Here is a 21,716-nt window from a genome sequence, read left to right as displayed (position 1 = left end):
GAGAATGTATAATATTACTTAAGCTACTTCCCTGTGAACCTGTGCAAAAACTGCATCAAGTTTTGATATATATTCAAAATTAAAACAGGGGATCAGGTGCAGGGTTATTAATCGATGACCATCGATAACGTCAGCTTTAACGCTTGCAATGGTGAATTTGCATTACAGACGTTAACGCTGACGTTGTCAAAGGGTTATCGATTAACAACCGGGTTCAAGTGTGTCCTCTACGCATTGCCGCAATGTCCACTACGAACCGTTTACATGTTCACCTATGTACATAATTTGTCGCGACTGTTTTCTGTAGTAATCAGAGATAAGCCACTTCCTCTGTGGCTTTCAAAATATGTTCTGGGGCCATCAATTGACCATTGCCACTCTGGTCTATTGGCATGATATGTCTTTATTTTTAGTTTTTACAATTATTAAATATGATTGTTTTTTTAGGATCTTGAACCAAGTCTTTACTTGATGATGGATTTAGAATTTATATCAAGTGCATGTTAACTGTACCTAGGTATATCTGTTTTGGATTTGTTTTTTCTTCGAGAAAATCGAAGCAAAAACCTCTCTGAACTATGAACATTGACCATTTGCAGTATTGTTGAAGAAATATCTTCAAATTATTTTAAGAATCACTTGATGTTGTCGTTCAGAACTCTCAAAAACAAATATGGCATTTTTAAATACAGTCAGTTTAATTTTCTTTTCCAATACCATCGTTAAGGAAAAAAAATAAGTCAAAAAATAAGTGGATACTTCAACTCAGAAATCTGAATTTGCATGATATTTTTGTAAAAATATACCAAAGAAAGTTTGTATTTATTGAACTTTTTAACGTTTACTAAACACAGCCAAACTGCATCTCAATTCTACCGGTGCACCTATACAATTTACCCATATTAGATTAGTTGGAATGCTTCAAACAGCACAGTTTAACACTGTTTGTATCAACATCTTCCTCTTTGTTTTGAGCTCATCTACCCCTTTCTCCATGCGAGCATGTTCGTTGTGCTCCTTTCGATTTCATTTTATTACCTTTGCCTAATGAAAAACTCCACCAACCCGCGAGCATCCACCTACCCACATACTCCAGCACAGCAGTCATCACTGTGGCGCGCGAGCGATCATCGTTCCACATTCGGTAACAAGTAAAACGATGACAACGAAAATGAGCGCGAAAACGACAACGTGATAGCGCCTCCACTATTATCTCATCCGTACCGCGCGGTCGCCTGTCTTGCGCCACTAAGCATACATACGGATGAAGATGATGGAGTAAAGGTTCGTCGCTTCGCGGATACATACCACCTTCGCTATGCTGCTGCTTGCCACCCGCCGTCTCATAGTGTAGCGTTGAAATCACTTTCGATTTCATTTAGCGCGATCCTCCGCGAGGCAGCTCCGTGAGAGCGATTGCGGGTTCTCCCTCTCTTGCTCCGTCGGTATAGGCGGTAGTAGGTCAGTTCTCGGATGGAAGCAAAACGAAGAAAATGCACTCCTAGCTGGGGGCTGAAGAGGAACCTCGAGAGAAGCCGATCGTGCAGCGTGGTGCCGCGCCGGGTTCGGTTCGATCGGAAGGTGGTCTATGATGATCGCGAGCGGTGTTGAAGAGGCAAAGAGATCGGTGTTCAGGAAAAGAGCTTCAAAACAGTCCCAACGAAAGGGAGAGTGGTGGAGGCTGAAATGACAATGGTTTAAGAAATACACTGCACTGTTAATATGATAACATAAGCTGGAGCCCAAGCAACACATCTTCATGGAATTCACAAAGGTTATATTAACTGTTATAGAACTCGTCTTTTACTTCTGAGGCTTAGCAGAATAGGTAGATTGGAAAACTTTTTTTAGAAATGAAGAAAATGTGTTGACATTTTTTAAAAACTAGTATTTAAAATAATACTTGAACAAGCACCATTGATAAAAATAAGGTGCAAGGAAATTCAAAGCATCCAGTTTAGTATAAAAAACAAATAAACATTCAAAAACGCTAGCAAAAAGCTCACACAATGAATAAAAGGGATAGTAACAACGATAATTTGGTAATCTGTTTAAACATTTGCGACCAACTAAATCTAGCCATTTATATTGCATGTGAGGAACTCTTGCCCAATAAATTTCTTTAAAGGGTGTATTCGATAAAAAATGGCACACACATATTTACTCACCAAAGGTTGATACGGACTTACAATCAAATTTGAGAATCGCGAATGAATTAGATTATCTAACTTCCGTACGTCAAATTAATCTTCTTCTTCATTAGCTTTATTACGTCCCCACTGGGACACACCGGTTCTAAACTAATTGTTTTTTGAGCATTTCTACTGTTGTTACTTGCTAAGCCTGTACGATTTTTCCATTAGTATTATTATTATTATTATTATTTATATGATTTATTTGAACTGAACTTTAACTTATTGTTATTCGGGACGACTGGAGATTTATTACAATAGATTAATTCAGTTAAACATGTTCTACTTCTTTTAGTTTAGGCTGCTCGTTGATTGGGCAGTTTTTATCGAGGCTCGGTAGCTCAGTGGTTACCGTTTCTGCTTACTGAGCAGAAGGTCGGGAGTTCAATCCCAGGCCCGTCCCCTTCCTTGCAATTTTTCACTTTGCCTTATTCTATACCCACTAGATTTTAATGAAAAACAAATTCTTCTTTAACACCGATCGCATCACTTACCACAGTGTGGGTCCTGATCTAAAAATAGAAATTGTGGATGAGTGCGCGCGCGTGTGTGTGTTTGTGTATTATAATCGCTCTACCAAAAAACGATCCCTGCGTGTGCGTGCAACCTTTCCCCACATCCAACATCCCAGTGATTTCTCGTGGAAGCGCAGAGGATTTCTCGATTTCCTTCACAGCGAGTACCACGTCAACACATTCCCTCCCATTCCCTAGTTGACCTGCATTCGGACACGGCCGGCGCTGGTATTGCTAAATATTAGATCTCCAGTTCGTACACATTGAGGATGAATGTTAGTCCCAAACATCATCTGTTGGTTCTCTGTGTAATTGCAGTTGATCTGGTAATAACAGAGCAGCAACCGTGGGCGGCCAAACTGATTTTTTTTGTGATTGGGCAGTTTTTATCCCTTGCTCCGTCCATCGACAGAACCAAACCAATAGTCCTATGTTTCAACATTGCCCTAACACCGTAGAGGATCTAGAGCACAAGTTCACTAATTGTCAACAAATCAGTACTCATATTCAATATTTAGTCAACTTGCATGCAAGGTGATCTCCAAACCAGCAAGTGAATTGTTAAACGCTGAAATATCGTCAAAACTACAAATTGTGCATCCATGGTATGTTCGGATGACAGCTGTATTTAATTGTCCTTTTATTGGGGATAATATTTTTTTTATTAAAATGGTTTTAATTATTTTGGTACCGAATATTTGGAAACTTGCATGTAAATCTTGGTGCAAAGCTTTATTATGTTTTTCGTGCATTCTAGGCATCTACTTTCTCAAAACAAGAAATTCTATCAACCTCTTATACTGTATGAAAAATAGTTTTGAGGAAGCTATATAGTATGTTAAGTGACTTATGAGCGATCAAAGTGAAAAATTAGCCAAAAAGCCATTTATTCTCCAAAAGTGCTTTGTGTCAGGTCATGTGATGAGCAAATGAGCTTATTTTCTGCACAGGGCCTACATAGGCTTGCAGAATGCAAATTATAGGTGGTGAGAAAATAAAAAGAGATCATTGCTGAAAAATGATACAGCTCACTGACTATGATATCAGAGGCACCAACAAATCCAAACCCATTTTAGCTGATTATAAGCTGAAAGAGTTTCTTTTTAGCGTAATTCAGCCCAAAAAAACAATGGATTAGTATCTGTCTGTGAGGACCACCCTAGACATCCTAATTTAGCCGGTAGCTGCTACTGAGGTACATCTGTTGGCTATTGTACTGGCTATCGACCAGCCAGGCAGATTGTTTTGAAGTTGGGTATTGTTACACGCATCGATCGAGCAGCATCCAGACCGATACAACAGCAGCTTCCTTTGACGTCATCGATGGGAGATGGAGATGATGCAGAGAGAGATTCGCCCGGGTTAATCGTGTGACAGAAATTCACCACTAGACTTCGGATATGGGTTTAGTTTTTTATTGCTGACAGAGTCACCAAGACCGGTCATTTGTGTTAGAATTAAGCCAATGTTTGTTAGTGTTAAGAAGAATAAATGTAGTGCTGTGTAGTTAGTGTTTCCATCAAAAAATGGATTGTAATTGTAATTAGCCCAATAAGGGAAAGTGCCAAACTGTCCTGCCGTCATTATCATGCCTTCGAACTAACCGATCGCTTGCTGCACGTACCATCGAGTCGCCGAAGACGATGTAAGAGTGATTCATCGCCATTCCCTCTCCAGAGCTATCCGCGGTTCAGGTAATCCAACAGTATCATTAGGATTAAGATTCTTCAAGTTTCTGTCTTGTTTTCAATTGGATCTAATGTGCATTTTTTTTCGTGTTGACGGATAGCATTTTAGCAGGTGCATTATGAGCTGCCTTCCCCAACATGAAGCGTTTTCTCCATTACCAGATTTTCCGGTTACCATTTCGTGCATTGATCAAATACTGAGCTAGATCACCAACCGGCCATTTCGCGAGACCTCTACTCGCGCTTGTAAGCATACTTCATGGCATGCGCTCGCGGCAAGACCTGTGTGCAACCTCCGAGAGCCACCACTCGGCGACGAGCCCCAAATTGACAAACAATCTCGATTCGTAATTTCCCATGTTGCGCGAACGATGCAGAGCTCTTGTCGAGCACTCTTTTAGTTGCCGTTTACCCACGGTCGGATTCGGTCGGATTTTCAGCAAGCGCAGCGCTTAAAGCCCAGTGTTTGTGGGCTGCAGTGTGTGCCTCAACCAAACCAAACCCCCCACAGCCATTGGTTGGCACATGCACATGGTTGGTGCTGACGGTCCTTCTCGCGATCGTCGTTTTTGTTTGTTTGTTTATTTGTCTGTGAAGTTGCGCGCGCCCGCGTGAGAATTTCGAACATTGCACGTCTCCGCTACCGTTGTAAACACGCGATCGTGTGTGAAAATTTCCAGCTACTGTGCGAAGCGGAGTTTCCCCTTCGGGTGTACTTCATGTTGGATTTTTGTGTTGCCTTATGGAAAAGTCCTCTGTGTCTAAGACCTCCGTATTTGTGGGTGCCCGCGAGTGCAATTAATCGCTTAATTTTGTTTTTCTTCACACGCGCGTGTTTTCACACTCCGTTACCGCTTGATTGATCAATTAATTTCCACACTGATCGATCTCACTTGTGCGGCAGTGAATTTTCAACATACTTCCTTTCTGTGAAGCAACTGCTTGTGTTTGTACTTCATTTAATTTCTGTGTGTTACTTTTCAGCAACAGTCTTGTCCTTGAAAGTGTTTTCAATTGAATATTCATGAATTTGCAGCAAAACAGCAACAGTTGACTGTTTTTTTTTTGCCCAAGTGTTATTTTGCAACAGTGCTAGCGATCGAAAATGGTGAACAAACAATACAACGTCCATAATCCGAAGCTGTACAAGTCCAAGAGTGGACAAAATTCTCCACCGCCAATGCGAAGCTTATCGGAGGTATCCAACCAGCCGAATCCTCCGGATGTGAGCGGCTCGTTGGAGAACAATTTGAACCACAGTACAGAACATCATCACCATCACCTTCACCCCCATCGCCAGCAGAATCAAATTCAGAACAACTTGGATTTGGTGGATGTTCGCCGTCGTACCGGGGGCTCCAATACCCCATCAGAGGAAGATTTTGGTGAAGATGGTGTCTACGGTCGAAACATAACATACTACAGTGAAACCGCCCAGCTTGGTGGTGCCGGTTGTGAAAGCCCAACAGGCGTCGGGCAGAACGAGCGTCTCAATGTGAAGGATTTGACCATCAATGACATTGGCCGATTTCAGTACATTTTACAAATGGATCGAGAAGTGGTAAGTATTCGCTCCTCATGTAGAAAGCTCAGCAACTTTCCTTCCTCCTTTCGATCGTCTGTATAGAGTGATGTGATTCGATTTAATTGAATCAAAAAACGTGGAAACGACACGCGAAGAACAAGAAAAGTGTACCTTGTAGATTTGGTTGATCTTGATTTTACAGCATTGTGGAACGAAGAATTGATCAATTGGGATTGAGAGAGTTGAAGTGATTTTGGGGGTCGTTTCTGATGATGCAATCAAAACCATGCACACCGCAAATCTCATCAAGGCATAACAATTTAAATTTCCTATATTTTAAGGTTTTATAAGGGCCTTCCAAGCTCAGTCTGTAAGGGAGCAGCTACAAAATATAACCATGCGGGAGGCGGTGAGTTCGGTTCTTGAGTTAGTCGAGCAATTTTTCGGCATGCCACACGATATATGAATGCAAAAATAGCACAGATTCAGAGAACCTTCTAGTAAAAACTGACAAAGTGCTCAAATATCTTCATAAAAGCCATGAAGAAGATAAAGAAGATGATGATGTTTGGAAAAATATTTAAGGTAGGAGGAATGCCTATTATCTCAATCAACATTGTTGGCTCAGCAACTTTCCTTCCTCCTTTCGATCGTCTGTACAGAGTGATGTGTTTCGATTTGATTGAATCAAGAAACGTGGAAACGACACGCGAAGAACAAGAAAAGTGTACCTTGTAGATTTGGTTGATCTTGATTTTACAGCATTGCGGAACGAAGAATTGGTCAATTGGGATTGAGAGAATTGAAGTGATTTTGGGGGTCGTTTCTGATGATGCAATCAAAACCATGCACACCGCAAATCTCGTCAAGGCATAACAATTTAAATTTCCTATATTTTAAGGTTTTATAAGGGCCTTCCAAGCTCAGTCTGTAAGGGAGCAGCTACAAAATATAACCTTGCTGGAGGCGGTGAGTTCGGTTCTTGAGTTAGTCGAGGAATTTTTCGGTATAGCACAACTGCAGTTAAGAAAACCTTCTAGTAACAAATGGCAAAGTGCTCAAATATCTCCATAAAAGCCATGACGAAGATAAGAAGATGATGATGTTTTGAAAAATATTAAAGGTTGGAGAAATGCCGGCTTCGGTAATACCTTCACCTATTATCCCAACCAACATTGTTGGTTTTATTATGGCATTTAAGTCCATTCCAGGACCTCCCTTAGCTCAGTCGGTAAAAGCGCAGCTACAAAACAAGACCATGCTGGAGGTGGCTGCGTTCGATTCCCGGTCCGTTCTAGGAATATTTTGGGTTAGAAAATTTCTGAACTTCCGTGGACATAGAGTATGATTGTACTTGTCATTATACTAATGCAAAAATGGTACAAGCATCTAAAGCACTCTATTTATAACTGTGAAAGTGCATCTAGAACAGTTGAGAGCACGCAATAAGCAAATATGCGATTAGCAATAAGCTTGAAATGAGAAGAAGAAGAAGAAAGTTATAGAAATATTAGACCCAATTTTTTATTATTTTGTCATTAGGGTGACCATTTCCATGTTAGGGTGATCAATTTTTTTTTCAAAATGACTTTTTTTTTATTTTTACCTTTTGAACCACTTTTAAAGACTATATATCAAATAAAAGGTTAATAGAAACACTTCTTAGGAACAAATATAGTGAAATTAAATAATTGGGATTTTGTTTTGAAAAACATTGAATGTATTTTTTTATGGATTTCATAGTTTGTAGACAGAGGGCGCAATATGTTTTATATTTTTCCTAGAAAATTTAGGCATTTTTACACAATATATATAAAAAATCAACAACTCTGGAAGTTTTTTTGATGAGGATATAGAAAATTCCTTTATCACCTTGACTACCGCTCATCGCAAGTCGGTCCCATTTGCTTTTTTGTCTAAACTGAGAATTTCAATGGAAATTAATTCTAAACACCCATATTTTCATAATACTTGATAAAATCATTAACTTTGTTCTAGAAAAGTTTGGAAAAACAGCCAAATAGGTTTTCCCATCTCATAAGAAGTAATGGTACGAAGAAACATAAAATGCGTTTTTCTCAGCTTACTGTTTTGTGCTATGGGACGGACTTGCGGCAGTGGAGCTTTCATATTTTGAAACTTTTTTGTATTTAGATCTTACTTTTTCTCAATCAGTCCTCCAGGAATCATCAAAAATATTTTCCCCAGAGAAAATCCCAAGCAACCTGATTCTTAATAGGAATAAATAGTATGACCCAAAATGAAACAATGGGAACTCTCGTGCATACCAAATTTCTGAGCTATATTCAATCACTGGGATTTTAAGGTCTTTTCATAAAATTTATGAGCTCGGGTTTGAGGGTTTGGAACTCGGGTCTAATTTCGAAACATTATTTTCAGAAAAAGATTATCCTCAGGGCAGAGAATCGCTTTTAAATTTGCTTTTGCAAATCTCTCCAAATAATTTTTATGGCAGGATCACGTGTTCTTTGATATTGCCGCGTACGAACATTTTTCAGACGGATCAAGAGCTGATGATCGTCGTCTATTATAATTGAATCGAATTTATCCTCGCATTTCTGAACTTTTGAAACTCTTGCATCAACTATACTGCCTTTATACGCATAACTGTCTCATGTTCTATGCAATCTTTATGCACCGTGGGATTCTTATGCGTATAACGGCAGTAAGACCCAAACTGATATTATGGGAACTCTCGAATTGGTTAGCAAGTTTCTGAGCTTTTTCAAAATTTGTGATTAAAATTTCACCACCTTCTTTAAGCGCTAGAATAGGCTTTTGAGGGTTTTTTTTCAAATTTTTTGTGAGTTTCCAAAAGGGTTTGGAACACGGGTATAATTTCAAAACATTAATTTCAAAATTTTTGTTCCAAAACCCGCCAGATAACTTTCATGGCAGGATCGCGTGTTCTTTGATATTGTCTCCTACGGACATTTTTAAGACGGATCAAGAGCTGAAGATTGCCGTCTATTATAATTGAATCGAATTTAAACTCGCATTTTGGTACTGAGGCAGCTCTTGCTTCAACTATAGAAGTAGTCAGAGATTCAAGAGCATAATTAATTTCATATTTGGTTTGCAAAGGAATATTTGGATCAAAGTCATATTCCATAAATGTTGGGATTAGAAATTATTTCTTGGGATATTTCAAAAAGTTAGAGCCGAAGTCAGCAATTGCCTATTAATTCGACATGAGTCAGTTAAGCTCAAATCAACAGTTGAGGGGTTTTATGATGAAGAAAATCATGTTGGGCTGTTTGGATATTGAATAGTGTAATAACCTGCAGAGCAATCATCAAATAATATATTGCAATTGGAATTGCATTGAGCATTATTCCATGAGCAATGTTTTGCTTTAAAATCACCAATAATGAAGAATTTATACCTATGACGGGTAAGTTTCTGGAGGTCATTCTTGATAAAAAATCTTTTGCTTGCCTACGCATTGGAAAGGCAAATAGGCAGCTATAAACGTAAGTTCTCCAAATTTGGATTCGATGGAAACTCACTAAGTTTCAAAAACTTTGGTTTCTAATAAACAAAGAATTTGATGCTCGATACGTCTAGGAACAATGATGGAAACGCCGCCACCAGCTCCATTAAGACGATCATTTAAATAATTGAAATAATTTGCGTCCCTTTTAATCTTATGGTTAGGTTTAAGGAACGTTTAAGTTATAACGGCAATATGCACGTTATAAACTCTCAAAAAGTTAACTAGCTTGACCTCATTATCTTTGAGATCGAGCATTTCAATACAAAATATTTAATGATTTAAAATCCATTGCTGAATTTCAAAGTCATGACTATAATTTTGACAAATTTCACTCCAGTTTGAATAGCATGAAACATGGAGTTAGTTTTTAGCATATAAGTAATCATGTCGATTAATGATTACGGCGATTATCCATTTTAGGAGCAGTAAGTCAAAATCATCCAAATTTACGTTAGTATTATGTGGGCTAGAATTTGGAATTCGATTTTTACCACCTGCAATAGTACAATAAAATAGGTAGTTCCACTTACTTGCTAAACATTGTTAGCAGCAGGTTTCGATGAAGAAAATGAAGCAACTGAGCTGTTTGTATCTACGGGTACGAATGTAGAATTTGTTTCCCGCTGACCGTTGTTAACAGAAGAGTAGTAAGTATTTTTTGACAATCCATTTTTGAATCTGATCCAGGGATTCACCACTGGACTCACAACACAATCTTGAACATACGTTCAGTTTTGGTGTCGTAGGTGAAAATTTGGTGTTGCTTCTCAGTAAGATACTTGAGAAGACGTTTGAATCCTGCCAAGGTTTCAGCCAATACATAGCATTCACCCTGACTGCTAATTTGCAGTGAAAACTTGAACTTTTGAACTTCGTTAGAAGTTCAAAAGTTCCGTGCGAAGAGCATGGAAATTGAAAGTGGTTATCACAATAGGGAGGACCTTTTTCTTCTTGGGACTAAGATGGGAATGTTTAATCTTTAATAGAATTTCATATCATAGCATATCAAATTGATTGCTCAAATAAATTTCATCAGAAGGGGGATCAAGATATTGCCATTTTCTTTTGCGTTTAGGCCCCATAGCGGCCCATTATCCAAATCGACATCCAGAGGAATTTTCCAAATCGATATCCAAGTAGGATTACCTCGGGTAGGGTCTTTCAGGAAAAGGTAAATAGATCCGCCATAGAGCACGATGCGGATTGGAAAATTGTTATGGTTATGTTGGCGTATTCAAGATTATTTTGAGAGTTTACATGACGTTTTGAAAAGTAATTTCAGTGCTTTGAGACCATTGTTGTGATGTTGTGCAATTTACCATTTTGTCAAGCTTCTGCATTAATTTCCCATCAGATGTCACTGCTGTTGTTTCTGGTGACATCTCTTGGAATCAACGCTTATTCTGTTTTCCGTTAATTGTTTACAGATGACAGTGCAATGCAAAACATGTCTGGTACCTCTATATATGAATTAAGATTAACACCCGAAGTCCCTCCTTTTTTACATATTCTGCACAAAATATTCTTTCTAGGCCCCGGCCCTGATAGGATTTAATATCGTTTTTTTTTATGAATGGGGTGAAGCAGAAAGTATCTTTTGTACAGAATATGTAAAAAAGGAGGAACTTTGGATATCAATCTAAATGCATATGACATGTTTTGCAGTGTGATGTACTCTATATTGTAATCTGTGAGAGGGAAATCACAAATCGAGTGTCATCAAAATTCATGGCATGTTGAGAGATTGAGCTCGTGAGAGAGAATTTTTTACCCAGATTTTAGTTCTTTAGGGGTAAAAATGTATGGGAAAAAAGCTTGTTCGTTCAATTGCATCTTGTTTAAAAATATTTTGTGGAAAAAAAAGTGATCGACAAAGTCCATGAATGATTTCTTAAGCTTGTCGTCTACTTTTTACCTGAATATGCATCAAAAGAGTATTATTTGCACTTTCCCAAATATCTATATGGGGATTTTTATTACGTACTACCTGGGATGGGGAAGGAGATAGCATTGCATACTTGTTCTTCTTGTCATGACATTTTTTGCCATTAAAATCAAATCAAAATAGGCGTAGCAAAATAGCCTTTGCTTTGAGCGTGTAGTGATTGTTTGAGATTGTTCTGTGTGCAGTGAGGAATTTTACTTTTCTGTTTGGTTTATTATGCCTCTAGATTTTTTGACAAACCGTTGATTAATGGCATCTTTCAATATTGCATTAAATGTGTTTTGAATGAATTAAAAATAACCGGTGTTCCATTGAATGAAATAGCTGGAAACGACAGTTTGTGATAAATTGATTTACGCAAGTTTTCAATACCGCCTTGTGTATTCTTTTTCAACTGTAAGGAAAGCATCATCAAACTGCATGGCTCCCAATGACAGTCTGCGACAGCTTGGTTCTGGCTCCTTTTGATATTCATATTTTTTTAGTCTGCTTCTCCCTACCATCTTACTTTTTTATCCTTAATAAAGATATAAAAAAATCTTACTACCAATGCAACAACACCATCTATGTGAAAAATAACCGTTCATTGTTTTTAGCGTTCTTAATGCGTTTTTAAAGTTGCAAGTTAGCCCGTTTTGATTATAGTCGCTATATTCATAGTCTGGTGGATAGAATTTCGATCTATCAAAAAGCGGAACCAATTCATTATATCTTAGACCAACAATTGAAAAGTTACTATCAACTTTTATAAACAAAACGTTCATTATTCTTTCCTCGCCAATCGAACGCAAATTACCGGCATCATCGGATAGGGAAAACTCTCCCCAACCCAAAGATGGTGTTAATTTGCGTAGGCGAGCCTTGAGTCACGAGAAAAGGGTTTCCGAATATGTGTTCGCAATGGCTGATGTGCTGTTTTCTGTTGTTGGTCGTGATTTGCTCGATTGGTTCCGCTATTTGACAGCTCAATTGGTTCCCGAGATCCTATCCACCAGACTATGAATATTGTGACTATAGTTTTGATGTGCTTTGCTTTACTTTTAATATTATTTTGTCGTATTTTTTTTCTTTATTATCATGATTTTTAGCCGTATTTGTCTTTTGATATTTCTCATGCGTTACCTTTTTAAGAGTTTTCAGAATCGATTCGCTCATTAAAGGCTGATTTTGTAATTATTTGGATTTTTAGCGCAATTTTGTCATTTACAGCCATTTTTTCAGACATGATTTTGATGATATTTTGGCTGTACAACATCTGTATTTAATATTGGTCAGTCGCGAGTTTGAGAACTGCTTTGCTATATCATACACTATTAAAATTCCACACATTTTTATTGACGAATTTCCATGTGAAATTCCACATGATTTTCATGTGACCACACATAAACAGACTCCACCCAGAAACACACATGAAGTTTATGAGTCAATTGAATAGTATGTGTAGTTACACATGGCTTTTATGTGTACACATATTAAGTATGTCTCCGACACATAAATATCATTTGTTAATCAAATTGTAAAAATTCATGTGTGGGACACATAAAAACAATCTTTGAAATTTTATCAGTGTTCAAATATTTTCGTATGGGTCCGATTTTGGCAGCACGTCCGCAATGTTTTTTATTTTCTTTTACTCAGCACTTATTTCATATTTTCCTAAGACATTCCAGATAAACGCAATGCTCTAAACATGATCAAATACTCAGTTTATTTTCCCTTGATTTGTTTTCCGTCGATCTTATTTTCCGTGCTGAGCATCACTGCTACCGACGCCAGGGATACAGCTTCAACACCTGGAACCTACCCATCGACCCATCAACGCATGAACCGGGGACCAACGGCTTTACGTGATCAGAAATGTTATGCATCAGAACATCCCGGTGGCGCCGACTGGGATTGAATCCAGGCCTGCTGGCGTGAGAGGTAACCACGTTTACCACTACACCACCGGCGCCGCTTAAATACTCAGTTTTTCAGGTATCCAAAATTATGGAAACCTTCAAAGTAAATAAATATGCATTGCCAAAATTTTACCTTTACTGGATTGCAAAAAAGGCAATTGAAATCAATACAAGAGCATATTCAAACAAAAATATGCTAATTCAGCTTATAATAGCTAATTCAGCCTTTAATCAGCAAAGCTTGTTGGTTTACTTGCTAAAATCAGCAATATTTGAAATTTTGTTCATGGCAACCCATTATGATAATTTCTATAAACTAGTGACCCACCAATACTGTAGGCGCATAATTTACTAGAAATTAAAATGGTCATAAAACGCCAAAAAGCATTTAACGTGGCTCTAAACTAAAAAGCTTTAAATCTTCGCATTTTTGATAATTGCTTAAAATCGGTTCCACAACTTATTATTATATTTCACTTGCTGAGTGTGTCCAGCCTCGCTCGGGATTCAATGTTAGTTTGAGCTTATGCGCCGATTAAAAAAAATCATGCAATTGTGCGTAGCCCCACCCGCTCTTTTATCTAAGGGGATACCCCCTATAACCTCCACATGCCAAATTTGGTTCCATTGGCTTGATTAGTTCTCGAGTTATGCAGAAATTTCTGTTTCATTTGTATGGGAGCCCCCCCTAACAGAGGAGGAGGGGATTCGAACCATCATAAGAACCTTTCTCGGCCCCAAAAACCCCTGCATACAAATTTTCACGCCGAACGGTTCAGTAGTTTCCGAGTCTATAAGGGTCAGACAGACAGGCAGAAATTCAACCATTCTATAGCAAAACGATATAGTGGTTCTCAGAAATTCGTAGCAATTGGTAGTTTTGTTCCTTATCGAAAAATATTAGACCCGTTTTTTTTTTTTTTTTCTCATTAGGGTGACCATTTCCATGTTAGGGTGGTTTACAAAAACGTTTTTTTCTAATTTTTTTTTAAAAAGGCATTTTTTTAAAAATCATAAATTTTGAACCACTGAGCCGATTTGAATGATCAAAATATCAAATGAAAGGTTATTAAAATCAGAAAAAAAATATTAAAAAGTTTTAAAAATGTATTTGTAAACAATGGGCATAACACGTTTTTATATTTTTCTTTGAAAATTTAGGCTTTTCTACAAAACATTTAAAAAATCAAAGATGTATTTTTCTTCGTTTTAGTATTACGATTTTTTGAAAACATCATGTTTCGAAATTTCGCTCATTATTCTGATACGACTAGACAACCTTGCGTCTCCATTTAGTTGGAAACTCAAGAGTTTATAGACATGTTTTTGGAAAAGTTATCCAATGTATCACCACATAATTTCATAGCTGAACATCAAGGTAAATACTTGAAATATGTCAAAGGTAACTTGAAAGTAACGTATTGTACAATAATATGTGATCTTTCAAAAACTGTTCATTTGTTTTACAAGACGCTGTGCAAGGATTTCATTGGGCAAAGGCACAGTGCACTATACATGCATTTGCTATCTATTATAGAGATGATCATACCAAAGATTTGTTTGTCTGTGATTTAATGTTTACTAGTTTCAGTACAATCGCGGAGTTTATCAAGCACAACCATTTTTCAGATCGATAATTCGTAGTTAATTCTATAAATTTCACCAAGAGTAAGATACCCAGCCTTAAGAAAGTTCACTTTTTCTCAGATGGACCAGGCAGTCAGTACAAAAATAAGATGCTAGCCTTTAATTTGTGCCACATGAAAAAGGATTTTGGATAAAGATGCGGAGTGGAACACGGTAAAGGTCCATGTGATGCTTTGGGAGGAGTCTTGAAACGAAATGCTGCTTGCAGGGGCATCACATTACAATTGCTTAAGAGCTTTATACATGGACAATTTCAAAAATGCACTATGGCCTTTTTTCAGATGCAGATCATAAAGGGATGGAAAACTCAAAACCCGTTATAATCGTGTCAAACAAAATTCCGGAACACAGTCATATCATAATTTTAGGCCAGAAAATGAAAATTATATTATTGTGATTCTCGTTCCAATATTCCTTCTCGTCTTCAACTGTTAAAACATTTTATATTTTTTCTGATTTTAATAACCTTTCATTCGATATTTAGATCATTCAAATCGACTCAGTGGTTCAAAACTTATGATTAAAAAAAAGGGTCATTTTTGGAAAAAATAAGAAAAATTGATTTTTTGGACCACCCTTACATGGAAATGGTCACCCTAACGAGAAAATAAAAAAATACGGGTCTGATATTTTTCGATAAGGAACAAAACTACCAATTGTTACGAAATTCTGCCAACCACCAAATCGTTTTGCTATGGAATGGCTGTATAGATAGATTAATAAATTTCTTACACAACACAATCTTTTGATAAAAAAGTTTTATATGGGTATTTAAATTCCCACTGTGAAAGTTAAAAGTACATCATTGAACAAGTATAGGTGTATCAGTGTAGAAATATGCGCTTTTAATATGATGTGTTCCGATTTTTTTATATAATGCGTTTATTTTTCCAAGCTTATTTGCCGTAGCTTTGCGTTTGGGTTACAAAATTACTTAAAACTAACGTTTGTAAAGCGGGGGCCGATTACTCGCGTCTATCTCGAGGTTAGGGGTAACAAATTGTAACAAACGGATGTGTTCCAATTATGGCCTATGGGATTTATATAGGCCATAATTGGAATACGCCCTAATAGGAACGTATAACTGATACACAGCAAAACAAATAATTTTGATATCACGTCAAAGTGGATGCACTACAATCATGTCGAAAATATGGTGTAATATTACTTGCTAAAAGGGACAAAATTATCATTAATACAATGCATGAGCTGACATTACGCTGCTTTTACTGCATTTGTTTATTTATGTGGTCATAAAAATTACATGAAATTTTCGACATGATTGTAGTGCATCCACTTTGATGTGATATCAAAATTATTTTTTTGCTGTGTACACCTACCCTGCATATTATGTAAAAGTCATGCTAATGTTTACTAAAATAGCCGTATAGTTCCACAACACTTCTATAAACATTACTTGGGCATAGTGTGGACCCAAATTTATATAAAATACATCTTTGACCTTCTCTGATGCTGCATGAGACCTCGAAGGAGCAACCACAAGTAAGTAATGCGCAGAACACCTAAGCATACAGGTGGCCGATTGTTTATTTATGGTTTTTCATGAATCAGGATTTAGGAATGAAATCACTGTCTTGCAAAGTAGCTTTGGTTTCCAAGGGGCGTCCCATGCAATGGATAATTTTTTAAATTTTAAAACGGAAGCATTGTAATATAACACTATATTTTCGACACGATTGAAGTGCATCCACTTTGATGTGATATCAAAATTATTTTTTGCTGTGTTATGCATTGTGATTGGATTTGACACCCTGTAGAAACTCATTCAGAATTCACTAAGTCATTTTCCTGCAATTTTCTTTAAATTACAGCACATTTGTACCTCAATTTCATAAACAAAGTGAATACACAGAAAATGCAAAAGATTGGTTTTCATGACTTACAAATGTGAAAACATAAAAACCTACAGTGAATCACATCCAAATTGTGCGCGAAATTAAGTATTCAATTAAGTATGTATACCATGCATTTGCTATTCTAGACGAAATCAAAATTATGTAAAATAGAAATCACTGCGACCACTGGGTAGTGAACCTCTGATTGAGAGTCCGAATGCTGATGCATCACCGTAGTTGCTGTAATAATAAACTCTTTCTGAATTTTAATTGTATTTTAAACAGTAATTTGTTTTATCAGATCCTCTCAGTTTTCCCAGTATCAATAGATGCGTATCTTTTCCAACCTGCTTCAACTCTTCTGTTATTACTATTGTTTTGTTTTCATTTCGTAAAGCCACAAATTCTGTTGTTTATCTGATGGCATTCAAACAAAAAAAACAAAATTCTGGTAGCAGGGAGAGAACGGCTGCTTATCAGATGAACCTCAAACGAGATTGCGGTCAAATCTACTCAATTGGCTCACGGTGCAAGAAGACAAAAAACGGTGCAGCCGATGCGCGAAATACGCGCCGTTTGCGACTCAATTGGCACAAATTGAGCAATGACGCCATGTACCTATCTACTGCGCAGTGCCAGAGAGTCGTGCGTGACGGTGGTCCATTCACCGGACATCGGCGCTCGATGGCAGTTACAGCGTGGTGTTCGTGCACCGCGGGAACTGAATAATAACTGGTCAAGATTTGTAAACCGAGAGGCGCTCAGGCGACCAGCGTCAGTCAGCGTTTGGCACGATCTCATAACGATGATTGTTCTTAGTTCTGGCCACGGGGTTTCTTGAGCAGCTGTTATGCGTAACATTGTACCCATCGCAGAGGCGGCAGATCACGAGTGGCCTAAATGATTCTTGAAAAATAATGTGTGTACAGATGTGAGTGCGTTTCCTGGATTCCATCATCTGCTTGGAACTATTCACACGAGCGCCCGCTCTTACCGGATCATGTGCTCTTTGGCAGCCGACGGCATTGAATTGTTGCAAAATTAATTACAACGTATGCTTATGTGAAGGAAATCACCTTTTAGGTCGTGATGCTGTCTGGTCGTTGATTGGCCGATGTTTATATGCCAGTATATGAGTTTAATTTTGGTTGTTTTGCTCAATTGCGCGTGGTCCGTCAATTTGGAAGGGTATTCATTAGCCGATGGTGACGAAAATTGAACTTTGATTGCTTCAAAATTGCTATGAATTATGCCAGCGACTGAATTTCCGGCCAGCGGAGGTATTGTTTGCCCAGAGAAAACTGATGGTGTGAAAAGGTACTCAGGCGTATTAAGAAACTTTTTTGTTTTTAAATGCTAAGATTTAAATACTGAAACGAATGGCTCATTAGTTTTGCCAGGATGCTCATTTGATAATTACGCTGACGATGAATTTGTGGATGGTTCTTGTATTAAAACCATTTCGTACAGAATCTAAGCAAGCATTAGCAGAGCTAATAACGGGGCACCATAGCACTGTTAGGGTCCACTATTTTGCCTTTTTAGCCTTATATCAGTGCATCACAAATCATTCTTTCATATGCGATTGTTGGTTGCGCTACGTCGAATAGCCCGTCGGACCCGATGCGCCTCGATAGTAACGGTGCTGAACATCCCACGTCAACAGCGACCCGGACGAAAATGAACCTAGTGAAGAAACAACAAAAACAAACATCAAGGGAACAATAGACGTAAAGGATAAAAGGTGGACTGAGTGAAAAAATTACTAGACGGGACGAACGGTGTGCTAAAATTTATCCTGCTATTTACACATTATTAAACTATCTTAATATTAAACTTTCTTATATTTGAACTTATCTACTTACGAACGATCGGCTTATATAAAAATTCATTAGGTACTAGTTGTAAAAGTGAATTCTTAACAATAAAAGTAAATCATGGATTCTAACCTAAAAACTTTTATTACAGCTAAACCGTTTTGCTAGATAAATTTGGTGAACTTAGTCTACTTAACTTAATTATCTATTTAAAACTTAGTTACCTAAAAAGGTGAGAAGAATTGAACTATGTGCACCTCATAAACCTAATCGATCATTCTTACATCTAGCCAAATTATCTACGGATTGAGTTATACAGAACAAAGACACTGGATATTACCAACAATCAATACGAAACTATCGATTTTAAATTGGCTCACTACTTGACTAGCCTATTGGTCCCAAGCAAATCGATTAACGTACCCCATTATAGTCGAAATTCTAGTACTACACAATGTTTGTTTTGATTTGCCATGAAAGTTGGACAGATAAAATGAGGGGTTCGTGGATTTTCCTATGTTTCGAGGGGTGTATCGATTAGCTTGGGACCGAAGATAGTACCAGAGGTGAGCCAAAAAGTTGAGCACTTTTCTTCGGGACTTTCTGGTCTTAGAGTTACCTCTATGATATTACTCTGTCAACGGCGCTGATGGTGTAGTGGTAAGCGTGATTACCTCTCACCCCAGCAGGCCTGGGTTCAATCCCAGTCGGCGCCGCCGGGATGTTCCGAGGCATAACATCTCTGATCACGCCTTCCTTCGGATGGGAAGTAAAGCCGTTGGTCCCCGGCTCATGAGTTGATGGGTCGATAGGTAGGGTCCAGGTGTGGGAGCTGCCTTCCTGGCACGTCGGTAGCATTGGTGCTCAGCACGGAAAACAAGATCGAAGGAAAAAACAAACCAAAGGAAAAAAAAAAAAGATATTACTCTGTATCATAACAGTAGAGGCTCGAGTAGATACAAATATTAGATGTACGGCACGGTGCCAACGAACAAGTTATCAAGTTTGAGTGGTAGTGAACACTAAAGTAAGAAATTAAAATCTATCATAAATTTAGTCTTAAAACTAATACGTTGAAATTTCGACAGGAATTTTGTAATTTACCAATAAACCGGAACTCGGAACGGAATCTTTACAAATATGCTCAACTATCACCCAACAGCGATCATAGAGCAGAGTTAAACAACCACGTTTCAATGTTTATCAGCTACTGGGTGGGACTTATTACTCGTATTACTCCATCGCTATTGAGAAATGATGAAGTATTCGGTTTTGATACAGTTGTCATTCTTGCCTTCATCGAAAGGAATCGATTCTAATTGAAAGGTCCCGCTATTTATACCCTTAGGAGTGTTTATTTTTTTGTTTCAATGATTCATCTGACATATGGTTGCTTAATGAATTAAAAAAGTATAATTAAAACAAAAACAGGACACGTTCTCATTCAGGGCAGTCTTCTTATAAAAACACTTAACGGCACATTAAAGTCAAACAATCCAAAGACGTCATAAAACGCAGCGACCCATTATGCCGATTACGAGCTGCGAGATGTACAAAATTACACAGTTCGAAAAAGTAGTGTAAATTTCTGTTCAATATGATGCACATAAATGGAGCGTCAAATATCATATACGTTTACATTATATATCATGTAAAGTTCTTATACATTTCATGCAATGTAGCAAATATTGTATACAAAAGCCCATCTTCGTAAACAACATTGTTTGCAAGTTGCTCGGTTGCGTGAAATGAAATACAAGTTTACGTGAATGAATGTTTACATCACAATTAAAATTCAGAATTTTTATCTGTGTACGCTGTCTAATCACTCTCTCAGGTGCGTAAAAGAAAAGCTGCCCGAGTAAAGGATTATAACATATTGATAACAAGTTCTCATACCCGGTTATCAATATTTGATAACTGAACTTGTTATATTTGTGGTTGAATAAACAGCAAACATAACAAAAATTATAACAAAATAATACTACTGGGATATCAAAAATATAACTGATTTAGTTATAATTGAAAACATCTTGATAACAAATCCTGTGATTCGTGCCAATTTTATCAACAAAATTCCAAATTATTTTATCGATTTGGTATTAAAGCCTTACGCTGATAACTGAAATATAACTGGTAGTGTTTTTTTTTTGTCTGACCATGTGGATAATATTTGAAGTTTTAAACTAACCTTGCATCATTTCATATTCTTTCATGATACCAACTGATAACAAAACAAGTTGAAGTTGATAACTAAATTAGTTATGCGATAACAACTCAAAACAAAATGATATTTGGAATAACAAGACTTGTTTTCAATATGATATCAGGTTGTTATTTTACTTTGCTCGGGTGTCGAAGTACTTCGGAGGAATCAATCTTGCTGGTAATGATCTTAGCAGCAAACACAGCTTGAGTGTCGTCTACACAGCTAAAAAAAAGTAGTGTAAATTTACGTCACTATGATGCACATAAATGGAGCGTCATATATCATACAAGTTTAGATTATAGATCGTGTAAATTTATGCGGCATGTCCTGCAATATTCCATATATTGTATGCAACTGTCCTCTTTTGTTTGCAACATTTCTTGCAAGCTGCTAGTTTACGTGAAAAGGAAGTTTACATGTATGAATGTTTGCATGCATGGATGTTTACATCGCCAGTAAAATTCAGAATTTTTTGGTGTGTACTTTGTTCCAAGGTATCAATTCCAAGCAGACGACAGCGATCCACGTAAGACGGCAAGTTAGCCGTGTCACACCAAGGCAGATGACGAAGCGCGTAGCGATCTAACTTTCTCTGTACACTCTCAAATCTGGCTATCCAGCATGCTTGGTATGGGCACCAGACGACCGCACGTACTAACGAACAATACAGCGCCCGCAGGCAAAGCGGATCGCGAAAGTCTTCAGATATATTGAACATAAAGCCAAGCTGCCTGTTAGCTTTAGTCAGGATGTCATTGTAGTGCAGTTTCAAGGTCGATTCACAGTCGAGTGTTGCTCCCAAATTTTTGACCTGGCTAATCTTCTCTAATGTTTGCCCGGTAATGGAATAATCAAATATTATTGGGCTTTGTTTGTGGTGAAATGATATCACATTGCACTTGTT

At 37.6% G+C, this 21,716-nt stretch overlaps 1 protein-coding gene across 6 annotated transcripts in view; it reads left to right on the top strand.

Moving 5' to 3' along the window:
• Window positions 1-4,800: 4,800 nt before the first annotated feature.
• LOC135705249 (uncharacterized) overlaps window positions 4,801-21,716 on the top strand; it is a 215,420-nt gene continuing 198,504 nt past the window's right edge. For 4 of the 6 annotated variants that reach the window (XM_065226869.1, XM_065226867.1, XM_065226866.1 and 1 more), the window contains exons 1-2: window positions 4,801-4,929; window positions 5,380-5,956. In XM_065226869.1, the coding sequence (XP_065082941.1) occupies window positions 5,501-5,956 (456 nt within the window). In that variant the 5' untranslated portion in view covers window positions 4,801-4,929; window positions 5,380-5,500. The other 2 variants (XM_065226865.1, XM_065226864.1) reach the window with 2 other exon arrangements.

The sequence above is a fragment of the Ochlerotatus camptorhynchus genome, unplaced genomic scaffold, assembly GCF_037179485.1.
Source record: "Ochlerotatus camptorhynchus isolate MF236.1 unplaced genomic scaffold, CSIRO-AGI_Acam_v1.1 ptg000263l, whole genome shotgun sequence".
NCBI classification, from domain to species: Eukaryota; Metazoa; Arthropoda; class Insecta; order Diptera; family Culicidae; genus Ochlerotatus; species Ochlerotatus camptorhynchus.
This window is presented reverse-complemented; position numbering and strand designations above follow the sequence as displayed.